This window comes from Necator americanus, chromosome X, assembly GCF_031761385.1.
Source record: "Necator americanus strain Aroian chromosome X, whole genome shotgun sequence".
Classification (NCBI taxonomy): Eukaryota; Metazoa; Nematoda; class Chromadorea; order Rhabditida; family Ancylostomatidae; genus Necator; species Necator americanus.
In genome coordinates, this window is record NC_087376.1 from 29,863,115 (window position 1) to 29,887,168 (window position 24,054).

At 36.0% G+C, this 24,054-nt stretch overlaps 3 protein-coding genes across 6 annotated transcripts; 1 reads left to right on the plus strand and 2 right to left on the minus strand.

The window, feature by feature from the left end:
* Positions 1-226: 226 nt before the first annotated feature.
* Positions 227-5,058, plus strand: RB195_025900 (uncharacterized protein; the record flags this gene model as incomplete). Of its 2 annotated transcripts, none has more annotated exons than XM_064214236.1 (5): positions 227-473; positions 949-1,097; positions 3,273-3,371; positions 4,555-4,680; positions 4,957-5,058. In XM_064214236.1, 5 exons carry the CDS (start codon positions 227-229, stop codon positions 5,056-5,058), a joined length of 723 nt encoding a protein of 240 aa, XP_064070117.1. The 2 variants fall into 2 exon arrangements, with proteins under 2 accessions (XP_064070117.1, XP_013309531.2); XM_013454077.2 differs by having other exon boundaries at positions 398-473.
* A 610-nt stretch (positions 5,059-5,668) lies between these two features.
* Positions 5,669-13,877, minus strand: RB195_025901 (uncharacterized protein; the record flags this gene model as incomplete). Of its 2 annotated transcripts, none has more annotated exons than XM_064214237.1 (23): positions 5,669-5,803; positions 5,882-5,983; positions 6,193-6,331; positions 6,392-6,483; positions 6,612-6,706; positions 6,883-6,978; positions 7,191-7,269; positions 7,684-7,783; positions 7,859-7,986; positions 8,501-8,632; positions 9,056-9,187; positions 9,260-9,352; positions 9,453-9,560; positions 9,626-9,823; positions 9,900-10,021; positions 10,488-10,634; positions 10,784-10,909; positions 11,032-11,153; positions 12,505-12,588; positions 12,655-12,758; positions 13,426-13,514; positions 13,583-13,619; positions 13,815-13,877. In XM_064214237.1, the coding sequence occupies 23 exons, from the start codon at positions 13,875-13,877 to the stop codon at positions 5,669-5,671; spliced, it is 2,523 nt and encodes an 840-aa protein (XP_064070118.1). The 2 variants fall into 2 exon arrangements, with proteins under 2 accessions (XP_064070118.1, XP_064070119.1); XM_064214238.1 differs by having other exon boundaries at positions 13,583-13,662; positions 13,815-13,831.
* Positions 13,878-14,864: 987 nt separating this feature from the next.
* On the minus strand, positions 14,865-23,782 carry RB195_025902 (uncharacterized protein; the record flags this gene model as incomplete). 2 transcript variants are annotated; one of them, XM_064214239.1, is made up of 11 exons in its annotated part: positions 14,865-14,994; positions 15,056-15,122; positions 15,394-15,542; positions 16,335-16,494; positions 16,632-16,742; positions 17,177-17,291; positions 17,952-18,078; positions 18,134-18,278; positions 18,804-18,940; positions 20,187-20,470; positions 23,693-23,782. In XM_064214239.1, 11 exons carry the CDS (start codon positions 23,780-23,782, stop codon positions 14,865-14,867), a joined length of 1,515 nt encoding a protein of 504 aa, XP_064070120.1. The 2 variants fall into 2 exon arrangements, with proteins under 2 accessions (XP_064070120.1, XP_013309533.2); XM_013454079.2 differs by lacking the exon at positions 23,693-23,782 and having other exon boundaries at positions 20,187-20,248.
* Between the last annotated feature and the right edge of the window lie 272 nt (positions 23,783-24,054).

The window sequence follows — 24,054 nt, forward strand, 5'->3', positions numbered from 1 at the left end:
TACCCATCCATGTTACTTACTGCGATTTTGGTTCCAGCAATAGAGGTCAGTTTCTATGAATTTTCTACACGTTCCATTAGTGAAGAAAGAAAAAAAAAGCTGAACTGTTTGGACGTACATAAAATGTTTGACGAACTACAAGTAACAAGTTCGAGTACGTTTGAACGCTTGTGCACATTTTTCGGGGCAAAAACATCTTTCTGGATGTGCGTAAACATGTTGCACGATGAGTTTCAACGATGATGCGATGATGACGACTGGCCATGGTTGCAGCGGCGGCGGTGGCGGCGACGGCGGGTGTAACAGAGGGGCGGTCGCGAGGCGCTTGTACGTAAAAGGTGCCCGGTGCTTCCTCTCCACATTCGGCCATCCACTACCCAAACCATCCACTACGGCCATGATGGCACCGATCACCACCACCCCCTCCTCCTCGTTGCTCCTTACCATTCTTGCCTTATTTTCCCTCATAGCAGGTAAAATTTAAAAACTACAACTCCACTATGTATACTGTAGAAAATTTTTAACTTCTGCGCAACATTGGGCTAAGTCGACGGATTTCTTTAGTTCTCCTGTGAAAAGGCGTATGCTCTTGATTTATGCACTCCACAAACTCAGCATTAAAGTCCGGAATGGACGAAATTTTAGATCTTTCTTGACTATATAACTTGATTAAAGTAGAAACTATCTAATTGAAGTAGTATTAATTATAGTGAAAATATACAGGCTGTAGTTCAAAAAAAATGTCTTGTTCTGACACTATGGTTACGTTAGGTGACCCTATGTAAAAATATTAATAGAAAATTGAAATCTGTTAAGATTAAGTAGTAGAAAAAGAGGGTGCTTGAAGTTGTCACAAGGTATGGTAACGAACAGATTTACTATTTATTTCTAGAATCGCTACAATGAACCTCATACACCGAATAAGTTACGTTCTTTTGCACCTTTCAGGTTCATCCGCTGGTCCATGTATTTTCCGCGAAGGACCACATCAAGTAATCTATGGGATACGAAATGGTATTGTACATTTTCGTATAATAATTCGAGGAGTACCACAAATGGCATCAGGATGGACGGGTATCGGATTTGGAAATGGAATGGTGAGAAATTCGACCGTTTTCAACAAGAACTATGAATTTTCTGTCAAAAAATAGTGGAACTGGTAATACGACAAATTTCAGCGGTCGTAGTGTGACCATAATGGGTTGCCATTTTTCGTGTAAAAACATGAATTCGTGAACTGAAAATGAAAACGAGATTTTCTTGGTTTCAGTGGAAATTTTCTTTAACAAAGTAAAAAATCACTTCATATTGCCATTGCATCCACGAATAAACGTCAATTGCCGGAAAATTATCACAAAATCGAATTTATCACGAAATTTACGATGTTGCGACTTCTGCACGAAAGATGAGATGTGGCTCACATAGTATGTAGTACAGACTATGATAGGAATCATATTCAACTCTCTCCAGAAAACCAGAAAAAAATGTGTATATGTGTGTCTTGTCTGTATTGCTCTCTCCAACGATGCAACTTATTACGGGTGATAAAAAGCAGGCGATCCGCAACACGTCTGCGATTGTGGAAGTGTTGTATTTTGAGTTCTATTAATAGGATCATAGACGATGGATAATAGCGCAGTTTCCTGCTTTTTAGCGCGTAATAAGTTGCATCGTTGTGAGGACTAGAACAGACAAGGCGACTATGTACGCGTTTTTCTGCATTTGTAGAGGGAGGATTGAATGTTATCCTCTCGTACCTTTGGATTACACCCTCAACCCTACCTTAGTCATGCAGAGATTATTATGATTATACTATTATACTTGATAATATTATTAGACTATTTTGAAATTTCCGTGCTAAATTGTTTCTAATTAGATAGATGACATACTGATCTACTTTTCCTTCAATTCTTGGATGAAGAAGAAAAAATCATTCAAGTCAACGACTCATCAATCAAATGAATTTTTCACCTCGTTCATGCAACAGCAGAACAACGGTTACACGCAAATAAAAGCGGATACCTTTGTAAAGCGTAAAAATAATTCTTAAGAATCCAACCAAACTGGTTCTGAATGTCTTTTATGATACGGCGACAATAGTTCAAAAATAAATACCTTTATGAGTTCAGTTGCTTTGCAGAGAAATCAATGTCACAATGTCGGTTGCTCAGAATGGCCATGAAATTCCCCGGCGAACAACACTAGCACTATCGCGCCGTCATAAATAATCGTATACTTCGAAGAACAGAAGGGGTTTTAGACGAAAAATCGAAAATATGCATGCATCAGGTGCTGTGCTTATGTGGCTTTGTTATTCTTAACTCAAGATCTAAAATGCCTTTGTTTGACCCCATTACTACAGCATCCAGAACTATTCCAAGAAAAGTCTAAGCCCATAGTTGGATATGGACTCAGATTTAATCTAAAATTACTTGATTACATCGATAATATTCTTTTTAAGCTTTCAAAAGTTAGAGATTCCACAGTAGAATTCCTATACGGTAGGTGTTTCCATAAGTATTAAATCTAATTTCGTCTTGGGTATAAATTTCGAGAATTAATCACATTGTAATTTAAAAAAATAATAGCATTGTAACTGTTGTATAAGATTTTATGAGAATTATGCAACTTTAAAAAAAAAAAAAACAAAATCCCCGCTACTGGCCGTGGCACGGTTTTGATTGGCGCGAGCAGTGTAGGCGGAGCACGTTGCAAAGATCTGCACGGTTAACATCACCTTAAATGTTGATGATAAACTATAAAAATGTAAATTTTAACATTCTTAAACCTTAGCAGATTATTGTACAATACAGTAGTACTCTAATTCTCTTCTAAGGAAGACTAAATACCTGCAAACAACCTGTTCTCTTACTTATTTCCCACCATTAAGAGGGAAACTTGAGAGGTCACTTAGTGTTGTTTACGGTCAAATAAAGACCATCAAGAGTAAATTGTGACAGTATTTGTAGGGAGTGTAATCAAAGGATTCTACTTGGATCAACTTTTTGATCCATTTTTCTTTTGTTGACCTATGTTTTTTTTTCAATATAGACTGGACATTCCCCTAGCCAGATATCTGCCCTACACATTTGGCTTGTACACGCAGTTATTTGCGTGTTTCCTGGGTTTAGTATTCATTTTGCTGCAATTGTGTTATTTTTTGTAAAAATTAACTCATTACTCCTTCGGAATTACTTTAATTAAATATCATAGGTCCTTCACTACGAAACATTGCTAAATAGTTGAGAATAGGTATGATCTCCGACTTTTAGACTGATGGTCTCGATACGATCATCGTTCGACTTTCCAATGGCCGTATAAGCGTTACGGATGAGTACGTCCGAGGTTATACCTCCTCCTCACCAGACAGGGTAAGTGTTGCGTAGCAAAAAAAAGACGAACACTTCTAATCGCATCGGTAAACTCTTCCAATAACCTTCGGAATCATTACGTTGTAATCTATTGTGGTTTTCAATACGTTTACGATAACAATAATGTTTAAAGTGCGTTACGGTGAAAACTCGACCATAGCAGCATCAACGTATTGTGCGTAAATGATTGATGTTAGCGAGAAACGGTATGACATCGTTTACGTAAGGAAAACATATGACCTCAACAATGGAACAGAAGCGATCCTTAAACGCTTCATCGTCAAACATTACATTTGTTGTTGATTTCCGTCAAAAATAAGAAGGAGACCAAAAAATTGAAAGGTTTTCTTCTCCTTTGAAGCCACGCAAATTTACACAAACTTCGGCGATTTCACAAGACATCCTAGCAGCAGTCAACTTTTAAACCGTAAGCTCTGCATTTGCAGAACTCTCCTTGATTGATGCACATTCTTCGGAGGTGACCACTTCCATAAACCGGAATTCGCACATGTATAATTCCCTATTTTCCGGTACATTGCACTCAGAACTAAGAACTTTTTCAATAGCAAGATATCAAATAGGATAGTGGTTTTTGTCAGCTTCTTTCCCTACGTGAACAGGATTTTCGGAAATGAGGAAGTGATGTGAGTAGGAAGAAATTATCTTTTATAGCGTTGTAGAAAAGCAAAAGGTGAACGTGGCGCTCACCAGCAATGAAGAGAACTCTCTGGAATCCCTGCAAATATTCACTTAAGCTTGCAAACTGCAAATTCTTTCGGCGATTTTTCCTTCACTGTAGTATTATAATTGAACACTTAAAATGATTACTTCGACACTTGTAGCCTCATTTCTATTGATTTTCGTGTTGCTACTGTTGGTCACAGTTTCACAACCAATCAATTAATTATTACATTATTATTACCAATTATTGCAAATATTTCCAATTGTTACACAGAATAGGTGGAAGTTATTCGATATTTGCCGCTTCCTTGAAATCACGTGAATGTTTGGAAAGTTTAATTGAAGAGAAAGGTAGGTACAAAACTTTCTTAATCTTTACTTTTTTTTCTCCTAGAATAGTTTTTTTTTATATACGCAGACCAAAATGTGGGAAATTCAACAAATTTTCAAAAGAAAAAATCGAAATAAAGACAAATGATTGACTAAAATCATTTTCGTTCAGATCAATAATGTGGTGGTGCACAGTAGCAAACTGAACAACGGTGTACTCTCAGTAACATTCTCAAGACCTGTGAACGCTATGGAATATCCATATGACAGTTCACTTCTTGGATGTCAGCCATGGCAGGTGGGATGAATTCATTATCATTGTTTTCTTAGTTTTTTTTCATCCAGGTTAAACTTATTTTTTCCTCCTGCTAGTAGTAGGTCCCAAAAATTTTCGAATTACGAAAACATTTCTTTTCTCGGTTCACTGTGACGCATTTTCCTGTTCATAAGAGCCTATAAAGATGAAAAATTCAGTTTAATTGCAAGTATAATTCATCATTGAAAAATCCTTAATCTTCTACGTTCTTTACTTTGTGATTTTTCATTTTTCAAGCTCTAATAGTTCTATTTTCAGTTCCTGGTCGGTCTTAATCGTATGGGTCCTCGTGGTGAGCAGCACCATCACATGATGAGACCAGTACATCGAACCGTCTGCATTGATGAATGTCGAATTTAAAATAGAAACATCGATCAATAGTAGATAAATTAAAATTATGGGTTGAGTATAAACATAAGGCGTTGCAACGTCTCAATGTGGTTTGAATGTCCTAGAAATTTGTTTTGATGACGTCATCATGGTGTATGTACATTTGATAAATGACTGTTGTCAATGACTTTATCAGGCGACTTATCAAGTCACAATAAAAATCTTTGCAGCTTTTGCAGCAAATATTGACAATTAATACGAAAAAATCTCATAAAATACTTTTTCAAAAGGAAAATAGAGTACTTCAACCCGAATATGTTAGCTGAGAAAGTTTCTTCCAGGAATTAACTATACAAATCCATACTTAAAAGAATATGTACTGCTAAAAGCTTATTACTAGGGGATCTTGAAGGAAAGCACGATCTAATAACTGGGGCGAAAGTGTATAATATTATGGACACAGACAGGAAAGGAAGGCAAAGAGAAAAAAATGCGAAAAAAAGAAAGAAAGAGAAGAACGTAAAGTAGCTCTTACTTATAACTTACATATAACGATGATCACAGAATAAAAATATTAAAAGGTGCACAATGAATAAGTTAATGATGAGCAATTACAAATAATCCAGTAATTAACTCACAACTACAAATCCCAGCTAAATAAATGATGTTTGATTAGCATATCCGTGACACCTTTCTTCAACGGTTCTTCACCATTTTGTTTCAGTTCACCAGCCATAACTGTGGATAACATCTTCTTTTTTGTACTTGTCATCATCTAAGCAGTAGAAAAATAAAAGATGACATTTTGTTAGAAAAATAACCTCATCAATACGATTTTCTAGTGAGTTCTCACCCCTGTGCTCGATTTTTTCTTTTTTTTCTCAATTCCTTCGATTTCGAAGTCAACACTTAGATTGAAGGAGAATTGACTGAGTAGTCGCAAATCACATTTTATCTGAAAATTTCACAAACTTCCATATTTTTCAGGAAAAAAAATTGTTACAAATCGTCTATATAGTAGCAAGGCTAACTAAGCAAATAGTTACTCTCTATGGAATGAAAGCTGCGAAAATTTATCCTTTCTTTATCAACAGTAACCTTCCCGACAAGGTCATCCAGTACGAAACATTCGGAAATGACGACACCAAATTCATCCACGCCCACCTGTCGCCATGCGGGTGTACGTATAAATGCCCACGGATGATAGTATTTGCTGCGTATCGCTTCTTGATGTTCAGATGAGCAGAATAGATCAAACCATAAATGAAGACATTGCTCATTTACGCCAAGCACTAATAACGATCTAAATTGTTTGAAATATTCGCAGAGGATTACTGTAGTACTGATCGACACAGAGTACAACCTTAATTTAACGTCAGGATGAGCATTAGCAGCATTATGTGAATCATTGATTAGTTGAACGGATCGAAATAATAACTCTTCTGGAGTAAGAATCTGTAAGGGATAAAAATCTTGCTAGAATAATGACGTCATGTGACGAAATACTACTGCTGTCAAATAGAATTACTGTTATAGAATGTGAAGTAACCAGTTTTCTCTTCCAGAAATCACTACAAACATACTTTTCCGTCCTGATCCAGTTTGAAAGTGTTGCACAATGTTAGACGAGAGTACACCGAGTTGAAGTGCTTCTCCACAGAGTAATAGGCAATGTCCTCTGCAATTTGGAAAACCAGTACCAGGTAAAAAAACATGAAATCCTAACTACATGCAGTTTCCACAAGCACTTAAAGTGAGAGAATGACCTTCATGATATCAGAAGGAAAACTCCAAAGGAGAAAGATTCAAAAACGCGAAGAAAAACATTTGCAGGATCAAGAAGAAGGCTCCTACCAATGAATGACCATGGATGATACGCTGTTGACGGATAGAGTACACTTTCCATGATTCCATGATCCATAACTTGTCGAAAACTGTTCGCTAGACGACCTGTAAATGGGAGGACTTTCTTGAGTTTTGAAAGCATAGATTATTTCCTTACAGCTGGAACTACTGCTTATAGTTTTATTTAACTTTCTTCGAATATTAGGATCTTAGATCAAAGCAAAATTAAAAAAAAACACTCGAATAAATGTCAATAATTAAAGAGAAATCGAATATCCTAATGAAAAGTTTACTGTAAACAAAGCAACGCTAATTACCTCTGATATACTCAGTGATTTCCGGTGAAACTGCTTCATCTCCGTAAACAGTATAATTTTTTCCTCTCTCATCGACTATCTGAAAGGATTTTTCAACTTTTCGTTTTTTGGAACAGACCATACATTTCTTATCTTCAAAAACAAAAAAAAAATTAGACAGGAAAATGTACAAAAATTATCATTCCTGGTGAAAAAAGATTACGCAAGTTTCTGGAAATGAAAGTATACTCACTGAAAGATATTACCGATAAAAATGAGCAGATCAAATTATCGCGCAGCCATTTCGTTCTGGTTTTTAAATTTTCAAAAATGAAATTAGTTTTTGTAAAAGCAAAAAAGCAGTTCCACGCACAAATCAATTAAAACTCTTTGTTTTAACTTGTTCGGAGACGAGAAAACTTACTTCTCTTCCGAAAGAATATCCTAAAACCGCTCCATAATACCCTTACAGATAGAGTAAGTAAAAAAAATCAGAAGAATTCAAATTTATTACCTCAACAAATTTTGCTGGGAACCATCCACGAAGGCCGTTCACTTCACCAACCCAACAATGCTCGTCTTTTTCACAAATTATTGTTATGATGTCATTTTTTCTGGAAATTAGCATAGAAATGACGGAGAAAAGTTAAATGGGAAAATTAATGGGAAAGTAAGTTGTAAAAATTTACCTGAACCCAAGTTCATCTTCGTCTTGCCTTGCGAAGTCCAGAAGAGCCCTGGCTCTTTTATGTCCTTCACGGCGTCCAGCCAAGAAGTTATCGATATCGTGAGCATGCGATTCTGGACTGTAATCAGCCTGAAATGTAGAGAAGACAGATACTTGCCGATCCTGAAATACATCGAACAAAACTGACCACCATAGAAATTAAAACCATAGAAATTAAAAGCAATAACTTCTACTCTTTTAGATTTGACTCCGCCAGAAAAAAATACCTCATTTTAAATTGCTGTAAAATTTTCTGTGTTAAAAATAATATGAATAACCGTACAATAGTGTAGTGAAATTTCCATCGATGTATCGATATTCGTTCTTCAGGATTCTTTTGGAAGAGAATCCAACTAATTTTAGAAAATATGTAAGACATAAACTGCTTCACTCCGATGGCATTAGAGTGATCCAATTCGTTGAAAGGAGAATATTTAAAAAATTTGACGGAATAGCAACTTAAAGCCTAACATTTTTATGAAAATAATTTTAGGAGGCAGAAAAAAAAGAATTTAATGAGAATAATGAATTTTATCAAAATAAAAAATAAAGAAAATAAAATTTGAGTTACCAGTGGTAACAAAAGTAAATGAAAGCTATAAACCTTCGTCGAAATATTCATTTCCATTTTCTCGTCGCAGCTAATGAAGTATCGACAAATCTGTAGCACGGAATCCTTCAAATCGACAAGAATTTCTGTTTGACGGACGTTTTTCAGCTTTGGATCATTTTCTCCCTGGAATATATTTTGTATTCGGTTACTTTTTACATTGATGGATTGGAATTTCCACAAAGTACTATGAGAGATCGCTGGAATAATTTAAAATGTAGCAATGGATGTGTTTCTGAGAATGATGAAACAGCACTGGACTTATTTCCAGAAATTTATAAAGCTCAATGTAGGACACAGTTTTTCACAATGATGAGTAGCATAATGGCATCCTTCTTCGATGAATGGAGAGAAAAAAACTAACTGTTCATAGAAATCCCAGGATTTCCGTCAGATCTTCGAAGAAATCCGTGCTCACACTATGGCGAAGTGAGACAAATTTAAAAGAAGCTCAAATCAAAACAAGTGTTTATTTTGCACAGTTCAGAAATAAAAAAATGAATACGAGGCAAGAGGAAAGAGGAGGACTGGATGAAGAAACAAACTCACATCTTTCGAATGAAAAATCTGTTGGATAATACTTTTTGATCGGGCCAGTTTTCTTCTTTGAACCTTTTGTTTTGGTAAATTTGTATCTGTGGTCGTATTTACAATCATACCTTGATCAGCCATTAGAATAGCCTTAAAACGAAATATTATAGCATTACTTTGTACTTATTGATATTAAAATCAACAAGTAAATAATTTCTTTACCTGGTACTTTTTGCGTAACTCATTGATAAGGTGTTCAGTAATTGTGAACTCAAACGATGTCATGTATTCGATGAGTTTATCGACCTCAACTACCTGAAATTCGTTGTTATGAACGATGAGCACGAATGATAGCCAGATATCTGTGCAAAGTATTACCAGTAATCAGTAAAAAATACAAAAATCGAACATTTACCGATTGTGGGAGTTGACTGATGGCATTGAAGAGGTCAGCTGAGGATTTGGAACTTCTTCCCAATTCTACTATCTCATCCTCTTTCATTTTCATTATTGAAATTATAATCTGAACAGTAACAGTAGTTTAGAAAATCTTCTCAGAAAATCCCATAAAAAAAGGCATTTCCGTACCCGAAATATACTAACGCTTCCTGTAAAGAAAACGAAATCCCAGACACGTAATAAGGTCCGTGTTGGAAAAACCGATGCAAACAGTGTTAATAACCAGTTAACGGTCACCAATGACACCTCAACATCTAATTCATCCAGAATTTTATTGAGATCAGGTACATGTGATTTCATTAAATGTCTTGTAGCTCGCTCATCTGCCTAAAATTTTTAGTTTTATGTGATTTACAGGTTTATTATTGTGTATAAAAAAAACTAATGGATGCAATTTTTGCACCTGAACACCCAACAATGTTTGACTGTAGTAGTTAGGTGGTAGAATATCTTCGATTAGAGCTGTCATCATCCAGAATGTAGTTTCCTCGGAGCAGAATAATAGCAGGATGGCCACAATGACACCTTAATCAGTGGATTTTCTAAATTAATAGGAATACTCATTAATTCATTAATTAAATTTTCAATTAAATTAAACTTTTTTAAACATCTTTCTTCACGTTAACATTTTTAAACTCATTTCAACTCATTTCTATCTCTAGTGTTAATATAGAACATTCTTTTGCTTAGAAAATAAGATTCAGGATTTATTGGAACTACCTCGGATCTTACTGGACTTAATGAAAGAGTGCGTGAGTAAAAAAAATAATATTAAACAATTTTTCTGGAGTTATCATGGAACAATTGTAATCCTCATCCAATAAATAGACAAAATCACCCCATCTATTAGACAATCCTTGGATAATATTTTATAGACATACTGAAGAATAAAAAGGTAAATAAGTGCATTGGTAAACGGAAATAAATGTAAAAAAATAGTGAAATTTTTACGATCCATATAAACTTCTCAAGGGAAAAAAAACCGACTTACCCATCCCCTCACAGTATCCAAGGTCTGGATATATAAAAGCCACTGCTTTTAAAACTCTCCTTAATGCATCAACGCCAGCGCCATTCTTCTTCCAGAAACAGATATTGTTAGGCAAAGTACGCAATAGACTTCTTTCAATTTGGACCCCTGCAACAAGTTGACAAATTTTTGAAACAAAAATAGAGAAAAAATTTAAAAAAAAACTAGAAAATTTCGAAAGAAAATTTTGCTAGAGCGAATAAAACAATACAATAAATTTTTACTCTCGAAAACTATTCAGGAATTCTTCCGCTAACCTATGGAAGGTTTATCCTGAGCGGATTGCCGAAGAACTTCCTCATAAGAATAGCCCGCGGCGATGCGCTTATTCGTAGCGCCGGCGAATCTCGGCCATAAATAGGGTCGCATCGAATGGGGAACACCTGGATTCTTTTAAAATTAAATTGCAGTATTTCGCTCATTCCGCTAAAAAATGATAGATTAGTTTAAAACGTCGAGGTATTCAAAATTACAGCGAATAAATAAAATGTTAAAGTATTGAAACCTCCTGCTTTAATGAGTTCCTCAATTTTATCGGAACGCAATGAATCCACGTCGACTTTAGACCAGGTTAGTTCCTCCTTAAGATTCGCATGTGCATGTTCTAGTGCAGCTACGAATTTCATCCTGAAAAGACGAGAAATTTAAATAAAGAACAGAACAGGAGGTAAAACGGGCTAGTAGAACCTTGGCGGAACCCGATGATGGATAAAAAATCTAGGTAGATTTGAAGGAATTCTCGGATAAAAAGTCGAAAAATCTCATTCGGAAAAAAAAACCTTAGGGTTCTTTTTTTTCCGAATGAGATGATGATTTTAGAATTTTTTTTTAGAAAATCTTTTTTCGTCGTTCATCTACATTTACATCTAAACGACAACCGGGAATGTGTTTTATGCTGACACTTCGTTATCCACGAAGATAGTAACTGAAAAACTTTATTTGTTAGATGTTACCGTACAAATGTCTCCTTTAATTTCGGGCATCATTATTTTCCGTTAGCAGGAGTTTATTTAGTATGACAAAACGCTTTGTTTTATAACAAGGCTTGTAGCACCCTAGAAAAGATCCTTCGGTATTTGCAAGTGGAAAAAAGTGGAACTAGAACGGGAAAGGGATTATTTATTTATTTATTTATTTGAAAGCATTCATTGGTGTGTCATAAAACAGAAATAAGAATAACATCCCGTTCTCAACAATTTTTCAACGATCGTTTCCGGATACTTCCAGCACAAATTCACATTCATTTATTCATGTTTAGCTATTTTAATTCCATGAAATCAATGAAGGTCAGCCCTACAATGTAGGAGTCGTAGAAAATCAAAGTCGTCTCTCCAGAAAAAATTACATTTATCTAAGAAAGACTTCAGATAGTAATTGCTAGATAGAAACGATGGGTTAATAATTTATAGCACAGACTAAAAAAAGAGATTTTGTTCTCGAAGATGACGATCGATCGGTTGGGACTAATAACAGTGGTAATTTTTGCTAAAACAAAGCTTTTAAAAAATAAACCAAAACTGAAACATGTATCTCAACCATAATCAAATGTTACATAAGCACCACTTGCGATCTTATGTTTAGAAAAAAAGACAAATATTTTTGGAGTAATTAAGTAGAAAAAAAAATCCAGGAAATGCAGTATTTGAAGGGGATTAGTAAGTAAGAGTCCTTAAAATGGGAAGTGAAAAAGTTGTATTTCGACATAAGGATTTCGAGAATGCTGCAGAGAATCCGAAGACATGTGAAAGATACCGACCTGCATCATCGCAATCCTCTATCGCCTAATGTCTGGAACGGGAATTTCTACAAAATTCACGACAATATGTAAGTAACAATACTGTTGAAAATTAATCACAAAAACTAATTTTCTTTGAATCTCATCATTCATACATATTAATGAAAAAAAAGAAATTACGGAAAGAAATAGAAGAGATTTTGCGAAGAAAAAACATGTTGAGTGAAAACACTCTTTTCACACCTATGTGCACTATCCTCGATATCGCTTCTATTGTCAGACGAGGATGGAGAGTCATCTTTTTTCCGGAAACCAAACTCATCGAAACTGAAAATGGTTTAGTGTTTTTCAACTTCAGAAGGAAACTATCGATAATAGTAAGGAACAGCTCACAATTCTTTAGGATCGTCTATAAAAGCTGGTACAAGGTCAGCATTGATAGCACTGAACGGCTTATTATCAAGTGGAAACGTAGAAGCGTGGATTGGTTGGTCGATCTGGAAAAGTTTGGATGAGTTCGATAAACGTTTTGAGAAAGATTTGAAGTGTTTTCAAGTCCCATAAAAAAGAGAGTGATAAAAAACAGGAAAAAATATTTTTTTAAATTCTATTCAGGAGTGAGTGATACTACAGCAATGACCTGGAGTTTATCAGCAATAAGCATATTCGTATGGACAAATAAATATTTATTTATTCCGAAACTAATTGTTTTCTGGAATGGGTAAAGGCAAAAGAGTAGGATTGCACAAGCCCGGTTTTTTTTTTAAATCTTATAAAGCGTCAGGAGTCCTTGGATCAGTCTTATTTGTTGCATTTTAAGTAATTACAGATTTTGCGATGTGACTGATTACTAATAAACTAAATATTACACAAAAGAAAACCCAGGAAGATATAATAATGAGCAAATAGACATTACAATATTCGAACTGGACCTGGCTGAAGATCAGGGTTGATACCAAAACATCACCATTTTTTGCAACAAAATAAATAAAAAAGTACAAGTCCACGGTTCCAGCTGAGTAAATCGGAAAGTATCGTAAAAAGCAGCACTGTTATTTAAAAAAAAAACGTGGAAGTGTCTAAAAAAACCTCGTCGAATGATCTCTTGGTGGAATCACCATGTAAGCGAGCGCTGATGAAAAAAAAATTTGCCTCAATCTATACCTCTTTAGTGGTCTCGCAAACTTTCCTGGCGAATACAGGCACGTCATCGTCATCGTCGACCACGTTCTCAGCATATTTGGCATTTTTCCCTTTAAAAATAATGTGAGAGGAGAAGTAATGAAATTCTTTATGCTCTTTCCAGAAAAAAATCTCTCACCTTGCTTATATTTTGCCATATACTTATCGGTAATGACCTGCAAATGCACATTTACTATGGATGCTTGCGATAAAAGTGCCCTTTAATCGAACTATAAGAGTAACGAATAGAATCAATAAAACAAAATGTTTATTGGAATGATATCCAGAACTAGGAAAATTCAAATTTGACGTCATCTGTTTGGAAACGTCCTCGTCAGCTGAAGCAATAATCTTCTGAACGCGACGCCTACACGCTCGCAGCCAGCATCTGCCCAGCTGGACGTCGATAAGCATGCAGCCGTTGTTGGCACCATTTATGGATCGAGTCACAACAAGGATGACATCATGCACTAATATAGCCTAGCTATTAACTTAACCTTGTTCATTCACTATTCGAATATAATGGAATAATCATGCATCATCCTGTGAGATGTGAGTTGAAATTCATCCAGAAATGTCTACTACAGCTAAATGGTAGGTTTTCATAGGGTTCTCATTAAATTAAAGGATTAATGGTAGCAATAATGGATGAGCATAGGGTGAATCGAAGTCTGCCGTCTACAAGCCGACAGTACTATGCATTAGCATAATTCAAATCCAGATCGTCAAACTCAGTTGTGTGGAAAGCGGTGTAGAACGTAGTCGCTGAAGGATTCAAAGTACTTACATCCATAATTCTTCTTCAAGAAATCCCAAGAAAGAAAGAATCTAACCAACACCAACAATTGTTATAGCCGTTTTTGCCAAAAAAAAAATATAGGGTAGCAAAATATGGTTGGTGATTAATTTCTGATTGAAACGGCAAAAAATGGGCTGACAAAGTTGCCAGAGTGCACTCACAACGCCTGACATCTTTGCGAGAGGCTGCATAAAAATGTCAACGCATTAGTTATCAAGAATATTGTTACTTTAGTTCATTTATTTCATTATCAGTAATTTTCCAAGGAATTTAAGGACTTTACATAAGAAATTCGGTGGCTTCCAAGTAAACACCAAAGCAACAAGTAGAGAACCTCCAGTTATCTTCCATCCAATCACCTCAGCTGCTGTGACTCTACGGACCCTAATCTTACAGGAGCTCTCATCTCACACATAAAAGTCTTTGTTCATTTTTTATCAGGCAAAATCATGGAACAATTTAATACAATTCATTAAAGCATTTACAGGAAACAATCACAACAGTTTCGAAACGGTAAATATACACGTAATAATAAAGAGAACTACTATACTAGCTTTATTACGGAAATATAAATTACCAACAACTAAAATCTTCAATATACTATATATGAGAGCTATAGCGTTTAGATCATAGGTTTCAGAGTGATATCTATGATTTCACATGCACCAAACATCTTGATAGGAGGACCAAAAAAGTTCACACCGGCAGAGACATAAACATAAACACCTGTTGGTTCGTTGTAATAGAGACCTCTGAAAACAAAAATCACTCAGTTTTTCAACTTCACGAACAGTGAAGTTGAAAATTACTAACCTTGCAAAAGCATTCACAAGATAAATAACAGGAACAAAAAAGTACATCTGACCACCATGAGTATGCCCTAAAAGTAGGTAATACATGTACCATCAGGAAAAAGATGCTTGTAGCGCAAGGAATAGGAGTTGTTTTACAGCTATTCACTACTACATTCCTAACTTGAGTTTTTCTACAAATTAATGAAGTATCGGGCTTTAAACTGTAGCAATTCTCTGCCATGAATTTCTAACAAAACAAATATGTCTAGTCTAAAATCGCTACGATAACCTATTCTAAACAGAGAGTTACCGTAAACTGATAAGAGAAAAAAAACGGATTGTGCAACACAATTTTACCTGACAAAATGAGATCCACTCTTTTATTCACTATTGGATCACTGAGCATCAGATGAGCTGCATTTGGTTGATGAGCGAGCATAATAACCGCATCACCAGGATTACACCCAATAACTGCTTTTTGCGCATCCATACCATGTCCAGGGTAACTAAAACGATTACCATAAGACTAGATATTGTGAAAGACTATAACAATTAATAACAAAATCACAACTATTAACAGAAATGTACTTCGTACAAAATACACAGATTACCGCGATACGACTGCAAGTGGCTGCAATGCAGCAGGATGGAATTTTCGTTAGAGCCGAGAAAGGAAAAGAAACGACAGCAGAAAGAATTTTCAATAATACTTTTAAAAAAACATAAGTTTTTGTTTGTTTTCTGATGAGTGCATGGATTTAGCACTAAATATGACTCAGCTAAAAGATTCCCCCTTTGCCCAACAGGAAAATTTCCATTTAGACTGAATGATGTTTGATTTTTGTTGGGAACAAACAAAAATATCTGAATTCACCCTTTTGTATCGTTTAAAAAATTACGGTTTTCCCCAACTATGCCAAACACTTGCAAACTCAGACGTTTCCTCGTTGATGCCCGAGTTTTGACGGTTTCACGATCTCTGGAGCTTTAAAATGTCCGTGTACTTAAAATTATGCCTAATCCTTCATCAGTTATAACCGCAAATCTAAAAGGTGATAGCCTGGATACAAAAGAGAAACTAAACTAACAGGGAGAACAGCATTCACGCCACCATTCATCAAATTTTACAAAAGGTTTGTGTGAGCAAGAGACTACAAATCCGCACATAATAATTACAGTGCGGCAATGTGAGAAAGAAAACCTACACAAAAATGTCACTGTGGCAAAAAGTAAACAGGGGATAAAAAAATCGAAGAGGCAAATGTACCTTAATAGTAAATTGATGGGAAAAAACCCACTTAGCTTTGGCTGCGTAAAGATCGTCAGCTCCAGCAATACAAATATTATCTCCATTTCCCAACAACAATCGTTTTTGGTCATTATGAAGTACAGTAATATTACAGGCCTTAAGATAGGCAAACCATTCCTCGATATCTCCATGCATGTATTCATGATTACCTTAAAAATATAGTACGACTCGTTAAAAACTTGTGACAAATTAATTAAACGAAATTATGACGAAAAGGTAGCGGAATAAATCAAGAAAATTGAAAAAGACGAAGAAACAAATAATAAGATTCTCCTTTGAAAATCACCTGTAGCAAAATATACTCCAAGCTTGCTTTTCAGCGAGCATAAAGGGCTCGCTGCTCCTTTAAAATCCCTGACAAAACCATCCGCCAGATCCCCAGATATTGCCACAATGTCTGGAAATTCAAGCAAGAAATGAAGGAATGAGGAACACATCGAGAAAACAATCTCGAAAAATAATACAGTGCACCAGGTCAATGATAGAACAACAAAATGATGCCATATTTGTTTGGGAAATGCGAACTGCAATGTCAGGAAATAAGCTGAAATACAAAGCAGTACACAGGCAGAAAACACAGTGGGCGTTTTCGTACGATACTATCAAAATCTTCTTAGAGGTGAGGTTTTTCTTTCTGGAAATAAGCATTAGAACTACTTTCAATCAACGAAATGAAGAATTAGATTAGCAAAGCAGTTCACAGGTTTCAGAAAATTCTACTCCCTGGCAAGTGAACTTACTAACCATAGCAGAATATTGCTAATCTGTTACAGAATATCGGAAAAACGTTCAAGTAAAGAACAAAATAGTAGAAACGATAATCCATCAAACCTGGTTCCAATTTATTCGTGAGCCTTACAATTGTTTCCATTCGTTTTTGTCCAACAGTTGGACCAATGTGAAGATCCGTAAGAAGAGCTACTCTCAAATCGCCATTATGTAAATTCTAGAAAACAAACTCAATAGTTGTCAGTGAAATTTTTCACGTTGCGTATATCATTTCATCTTTTTAAATTTTCTCGAACAGCCTCTTAAAGAGCTAATTTAGCTATAACAACTAACATTTCAAATAGAATGTTGGCAATAATTTGAGATCGCTGTGTGAAACAGGATCACGACATTGAAAATGTCTTTAGTACGCTGATAGTGAATAGAACCAGTTTATTTGCACTTCTAGGAATAGAACTATTTGTGGTGAACTCCGTGTTCTTACTCTCATTGAATGTGCATGCAACGAGAACTAGATTGAGAGCGCAAAGAATTTCAAATATGATTCAAAGACGGAGGTCTTACGATGATCAAACTATCGGTTCCACTCCTAGACGATTAGAACATTGATTACACTTGGTGTAACTTAAGCGCTACACTAATTATGAATTTTTCTTTGAGCAAAAAGCAGATATTTCTCAACTTGCTGTTGATAAGACAAGAAACCTCGAAAACCTTGCTAATATACAGGAAAACGAATGAAATCAAAAGCAAAATTGAAAAGAATCAAAGCTCGAGAAGAGGACGGTAGTCATCCTCTTCGCACAGTTAAAAAGGTTGCTCCGTACTGTATGCACTGAGCAAAAAAAGAAACAGCAAATAAATGATGAGCACTTACTCTCAACGGAATCGACACCTTCGTGTATACAGGATCAGAGAAAGTAGCGTAGAGACCTCCAAGAATGAACAGCAGAGAACAAAACAGCGATAAATATGTGTACACGTGACGACTATCAATTATGTACCTAAAACATAAATTAAATGGAAAGAAAAAAGAAGACGAAGAGAAGGTGGTCATACCTGCACTGGGGCTTAAAAACACCGCATTTGAACGAGACCGTACAGAAAAAATGAACCAACTCTGCGATGACCAGAAAAACTACCGCGTGTAGATATGTTGCCAAACCAATAAGGCTAATTTGCGCTAGGATATGAGGCTCAGTTCCTGAAAGAATACACGATACATGAACCAGAATGAGATCTTGTGTGGAGTAGATTTGGATGCATGTACAGTAAAGTGGCACCTAAAGTTCTTTAAAAAATTTGTGCCTCACTGTTGAGGATGACTATGGGATGGATTTTGCACGAAAGTATCCATTTCATGGGAACAACTCTAATTCTTCCAGACGAAGAAAATATGGGAAAGTGACTAGCAAAAACATCATCAAGAGAAACAAATGCCCGAAGTATTCGTAATCAATGGAAATCTGAAGGAAAAGCGACTACAGAGGACTCCAACCGAGCTTTCAAAACTTGAACCCAATCAGAAGAATTCCAATACAGTTTCACTTTTTTGTACGAATAACTAAAAGTGCAGTGCTCCCTCAGCGTTTCTGAATGAGTTCTCCCTCAGTCATGGATTCAGAAACCTAAGATAAACCAGTGTATCGAATTTAATATTTGGAAAGTTTGCAGAATAAAAAGTGAAAGCAAAATTCTGTGAAGAGTGATATAGCAGGCAAAATCTTACCAAGCAAAAAGAAGTAAAAAAGAAAAGATAATTGCGACAGTCCCAACAATATAAAAAGTGTTGCACGTGCGACATCCTGGAAACAAATTGTTCGCCAACGGAATCGTGCCGGAGTGATTTTGTCCGGGTCCAAATGGCTGAAAAACAAACTAATAATGAATATGACATTTCACATCCCAGAACCCTCCAGAGAGACTACTAAGCTAAAAAGCTAAGAAAAAGAAAATAAAGAAAAAAAGAAAAAAGAAACAGAAATTGATGTATGCTCAACAAATCAGCAGCTGTTCTACGACAGATATGGAAAATCCAGTAACAAAGAAGTACTTTAAAAACCTTAAACATACTGCGCAGGAGCAGCTGAAGCCCGGTAAGCCGACTGCTAACAAAAACTTGTGAAATCGATTATATAAATCATTATATAAATAGAAAAAGTGGAAACAAACAGCTCTGTAGGGAAAAGTGTGCATTTATTTTCCATTGAAAAAATAGCGCACGGAAAAAGCAGCACTATCTTACAGTTTATGTTTCTATTTTTCCCTCGAAAATCTTGATAGGGAATACAGGGCAAAATATCTAGTTTACAAAACAATTACGAGATTTGGATGTATGGACAAGTCAACACAAAATTTCCCACGTATATGACGAATCAGATTCAGACAAAATCGCATTAAAATTGTAGTAAATAAGAAAAAAGTAGTTCTAAAGCAGTATCCCTACACCTATTACGGTCTACTTCTGCGCGGATATACGGAATGAAAAAAACTACGGAATGACCTCTTGAAGGCATGTTTGAGAGAATCGAAAGAATTGTGATTGTTCTCTGGACATTACCACGTGGTTTTAATTTAAGAAGTTCACGAGGGCTGTCATTATTCGGTAACGCAAACATGTGACAGCATTTAAGTGATAACTTGAAACTCATGCTGACGTCTGTTTTGGAAATAAACATCGTGTAGTTCGAGAATCAGATCACGAGGTTAGGTCAAATGTTCCCAAAAATCACGACCACATTCGAATCGATACCAAGGTATACCGGTCGCACTAGTTTTATGCTGAGTTTCTTTTCGATTTTCTTCTCTACCTATCATCATAATTTCTTGTTCTTCTTCTCTTATTACTGATTCCGCAAAGGAATACCGACGTTTTTACGGATGAAATATGACTATCTACGTAGAGGACGTTTCTCCTGAGAAGTTCCATCCATATATGTTCGTATAGTGCCCGTAAAAATGTGGTCAGTTTAAAAGTGCACGTAAATGTTCGATGACGTTAAGTTAAGACACACTTTCTCCTTGCACTTTAGCTGTTTGCGAAGGCGTTTGGTAGTTCTTTTACTTGATTGAAATTATATCATCCAATACTTCAATCTAGCGATAAACTCACTTCAAAGCTTCCGTAACTTTCTTCCAGATAAACATCGATCCGATCACCATCAAAAATTCCATATTCACCAAGTTATGAATACGTCTCAGACGATAGTAATCGACTCCACGCAGAGAGTAGCGCAAAATAATCAGCAAACATTGCGTAATAACGAAGAAACCGATCAGTAGATAATGTCCAGCACATAACCTCATTTCAGTAGAGTTTCTCTGGTGAAGAGCTAATAAAAACAGCAATGGTACCACAACAGAATCAATGCATAAGAATAAGCATTGGAGAGTATACTAAAAAAAACAACTGTCAAAGGCGCCTAGTTACAAATCGATATGAAATTCAGCGATTCTGCATGGGACCACGGCTGAGCGCATGCTTCTGAATGTTCTATGGGCAAATAGAGCCACTATCAACTGAATAAATAATTCAAAAAAGTCCGGATTACGTACACAGTATGATATGTGTGGAGACGGTGGAATTCATAGTGTGGTCGCATAGTTGTGTGCACTTTTACGACTGTGCAACATCACGTACACTTCCGCGCAAAGTGCAGCACATAAACGCCTCACTGAGCTTTTCACACGATAGAAATTGTATGTTATGAGCTAGTTCATTGGAGTTTTTCGTGGACAACGGTTTTTCTTCGTGGTTGTGGATGTCGGGCCCCTTAGGCCTATTGATTTTTTTACAATGGAGGATAACAAGGGCTTGGATGAAATCTCGAGTTTTGGATAATCACTAGGAATTCCTCATTATCTACGTTCAAGAAGTGAACGGTATCGGAAATATTGTTGCATTTCTTACGATTTCTCCGTTCCATAAATTAGTTCCGCTCTTCGTTCATTCCAGTGTCTTTGTTCTCAATACAGCCACTTGATTTAATACTGTTACACGTTTTATTTGTTTCCCTTCTATTCCGCTAGATTTTCTCTTTGGTATTTTTAATGGGCCTAATACGGTGTTGCTTGTTTTTTTTATCCAATTGTTCCTGGTTTTAAATCGTACGCTATTGCACGTTTACGTTGCCAAAAAATGCAGAATTGTCAAAGAAGCAGCTCTAATTTATCATATCCTGCCCTTTGTTTCGTGCAACCTTCCACATTTCTACGAAAGTGCACAACTGAGGTAGTTAACCTAAAAATTCCGCGATTTCTTCTTCTTCATGGGAAATGAAATGACTTTGACTTCTTTTTTTTCTCTCAGCGTCCAATTCATGTTTTTATGTTTACCTTTTCCGGTTTCTACGTTTTGCTCAAGTCAGACCCTCTTCTGCATTGAAGGTGCAGCTGGTTTTGAATTAGCAGACGAAAATCTGCGATTTTGTTAGTTGTGTGTGAAGGGAGGTCATACTGTAGGGGGTTTCGAATAATCCCCAAATATATTTTTCTTCTGTATTTGCAATTTTAGGACTCCTTTTAGGACTCTATTAGGGGTAGCGTCGACCTCTCAAAATGATTGAAACTTGAGAAATAAATTGTGCTAACATTTTTGTTAATGGCACTCATAACTCTATTGCAGTTCTACCCATCCTGGACAAATCTAATTCTTGGAAGATGTTCAACAGGGACATATCAGCCTTTTCCCATAATTATGAATAAGAAACTACTCATATTTAGTTAATGAAGTTTTCATACCCAACTCTTATTTGAGGATATATATATATATATATATATATATATATATATATATATATATATATATATATATATATATATATATATATATATATATATAGAGTACAGTCATGTTACTTCTGCATTTTTTTAATCCAAGCCTCTTAACAAATCCATCAAATTTCCCCCATGATTTGAATTTCTTCTATAGTCACGTGATGTAACTGTTCACTGAGTAATTTTAATGCGCTGTTGATGAGTAGACTTGTACCGAAAATTTTTTAAGTCTCCGACAATTTCCGTACAGTATCCTATGTTGATATATATGCAGCCGTGCTAGTTTGTCCACATTTTTTCTCATAATGTCTAAGATTTAGATTGTTTTGAGGAAACCAATTGTACGTTTACAGGAGGTTTCAAACTAATGTTGATTATTTCTAATAATTTATTTGTGTCTAAAGGATAAAGTTAATGTTTCTGGCGTTAATCAATCCGCTTCGGATGCGCCCCCACGTTCAAGGAATTTCGTGATTTGCTCATAATCAACAAAAAAGTTCAAGTACCTTTTAATTTTGCAAGAGATATTTGCAACAAGCAATTTTTATAGTGGTTGATTGTTAATTCTCACAAGTCCCACTAGGTTAAAATTAGTAAACTCTAGTCATCCGCTCAGTAAAAAGATTGTGGATCCAGAAATCAAAGAGAAACGTTCGGAAATGACTAATAGAATGAGTATTGTCAGTGGTAAATGATGATTATAAGATCGATATGAAGGAGCGCTGGTACTAAAATTTCTAGCGAACATCTCCATAAATGGTTGGATAAGAGCTATTTTTTCCTTCTCACTTTTTTTTCCAATTTGAACCTTCAGACAGCATTTGCCTTGTCGTCTCCTAGTGATTAATGGCAAACCTGACATCTGCCATTTCGAATAAACTTCTTTTCAATTATTCATCAATCATCCACGCATATTTATCTATCTCCTGTTGCTACACTGGCATTCTCCACTGACAATCATATTTTCTTCTATATATTTTGATTCTATTCGTGGAAATGGGCATTTTGTTAACGGATAGTTTCCAGAGAACTCATTCATCGCTTTTGGAGCTACTAACTTACAATGTTAGCAAGTTGTGCCACAACCACACAATCCTTCGTGAATGACTGAATCCATGGAATTGTTTGGTGGCTGCGTTTTTGCTTGCTTCTCTCTGTGTCTCATTTACATATGTCCTGAGGCATGGCAATATTCATCCATAGATATTCTGTCAGAATTTCTATCTCTGTTTTCGAGTGTAGAGCTGAATGCAAGTGCTTCAAGGATTATTTTCGACTACTGCCACCGTTAAATTAACGCGTAGTGCTCGGTGGAGCTATTTCGAGATTTTCTTGGAGATGAACCTCTCAAGTTTTTCAAAATTTCGAGTTTTTTTTTCAAGTTTTTCAAACTTCTCATGTCATGTACATTCATGCATGGATTTGAAAACAGATTTTAATGGGAGTACAAACAGCGGACTGTAGCTGACGAGAACCAGATTTTAGCAATGAGAAGGATTTCTTAGTCGCACAGCATTCAAAATGAAGGATATTAGGGTACTTGGGAATAGTGACCTTAGTATTTGACCAAATAAAAGGAAAAATGAACAAAAAACGAAGTGGATTTCTCTTCGATGTATCAGTTTTCAACGTCTTCCACTTCATTATTTATAAGCATCCTCATTCTTTCAGGTAAAATAATGCCTAGTTTTTTGGATCCGCTGTATTCTAGGGAAGTTTGCCCTCTCTCGCAGATGTTGTTTGAATTTTTTGTGACCCATTATTATGCGTTATGCTATCCTTCGGAGAGTAACTTTTAGAATTTTTTCGCCATCTGCGCTTCTTCGCAGGGTGTCCTCGCACCTTAGTGAACCAGTAATGCCGTCCGGCCCAAGTGATGACGTCAACTTCGTCACAGACCAGTCCTGTGCCCTCATCGAGGACACGTAGCATGTGGCAACTGCTCGCGAGGCCTCTGTTCACCTACGGCACGTCTCGTCCTCATGGCGGCACGTAGGCGGACACAGCCGTCCGTTCGTTGCTGTTGTCGCTTCCCAGTTCGGTTACCGAGCTGAATCGTTCGCTTCGTTTCATTCTGCTGGATTTCGATATCACTCATATTTCCTTTTTCATATTTTGCATGCAGTTTTTATATTCTGAAATGTTTCGTGATTCTTCCGTCATATTTTACTGTAATACCGTATGAAGATGCTCTTCTTCAGCTC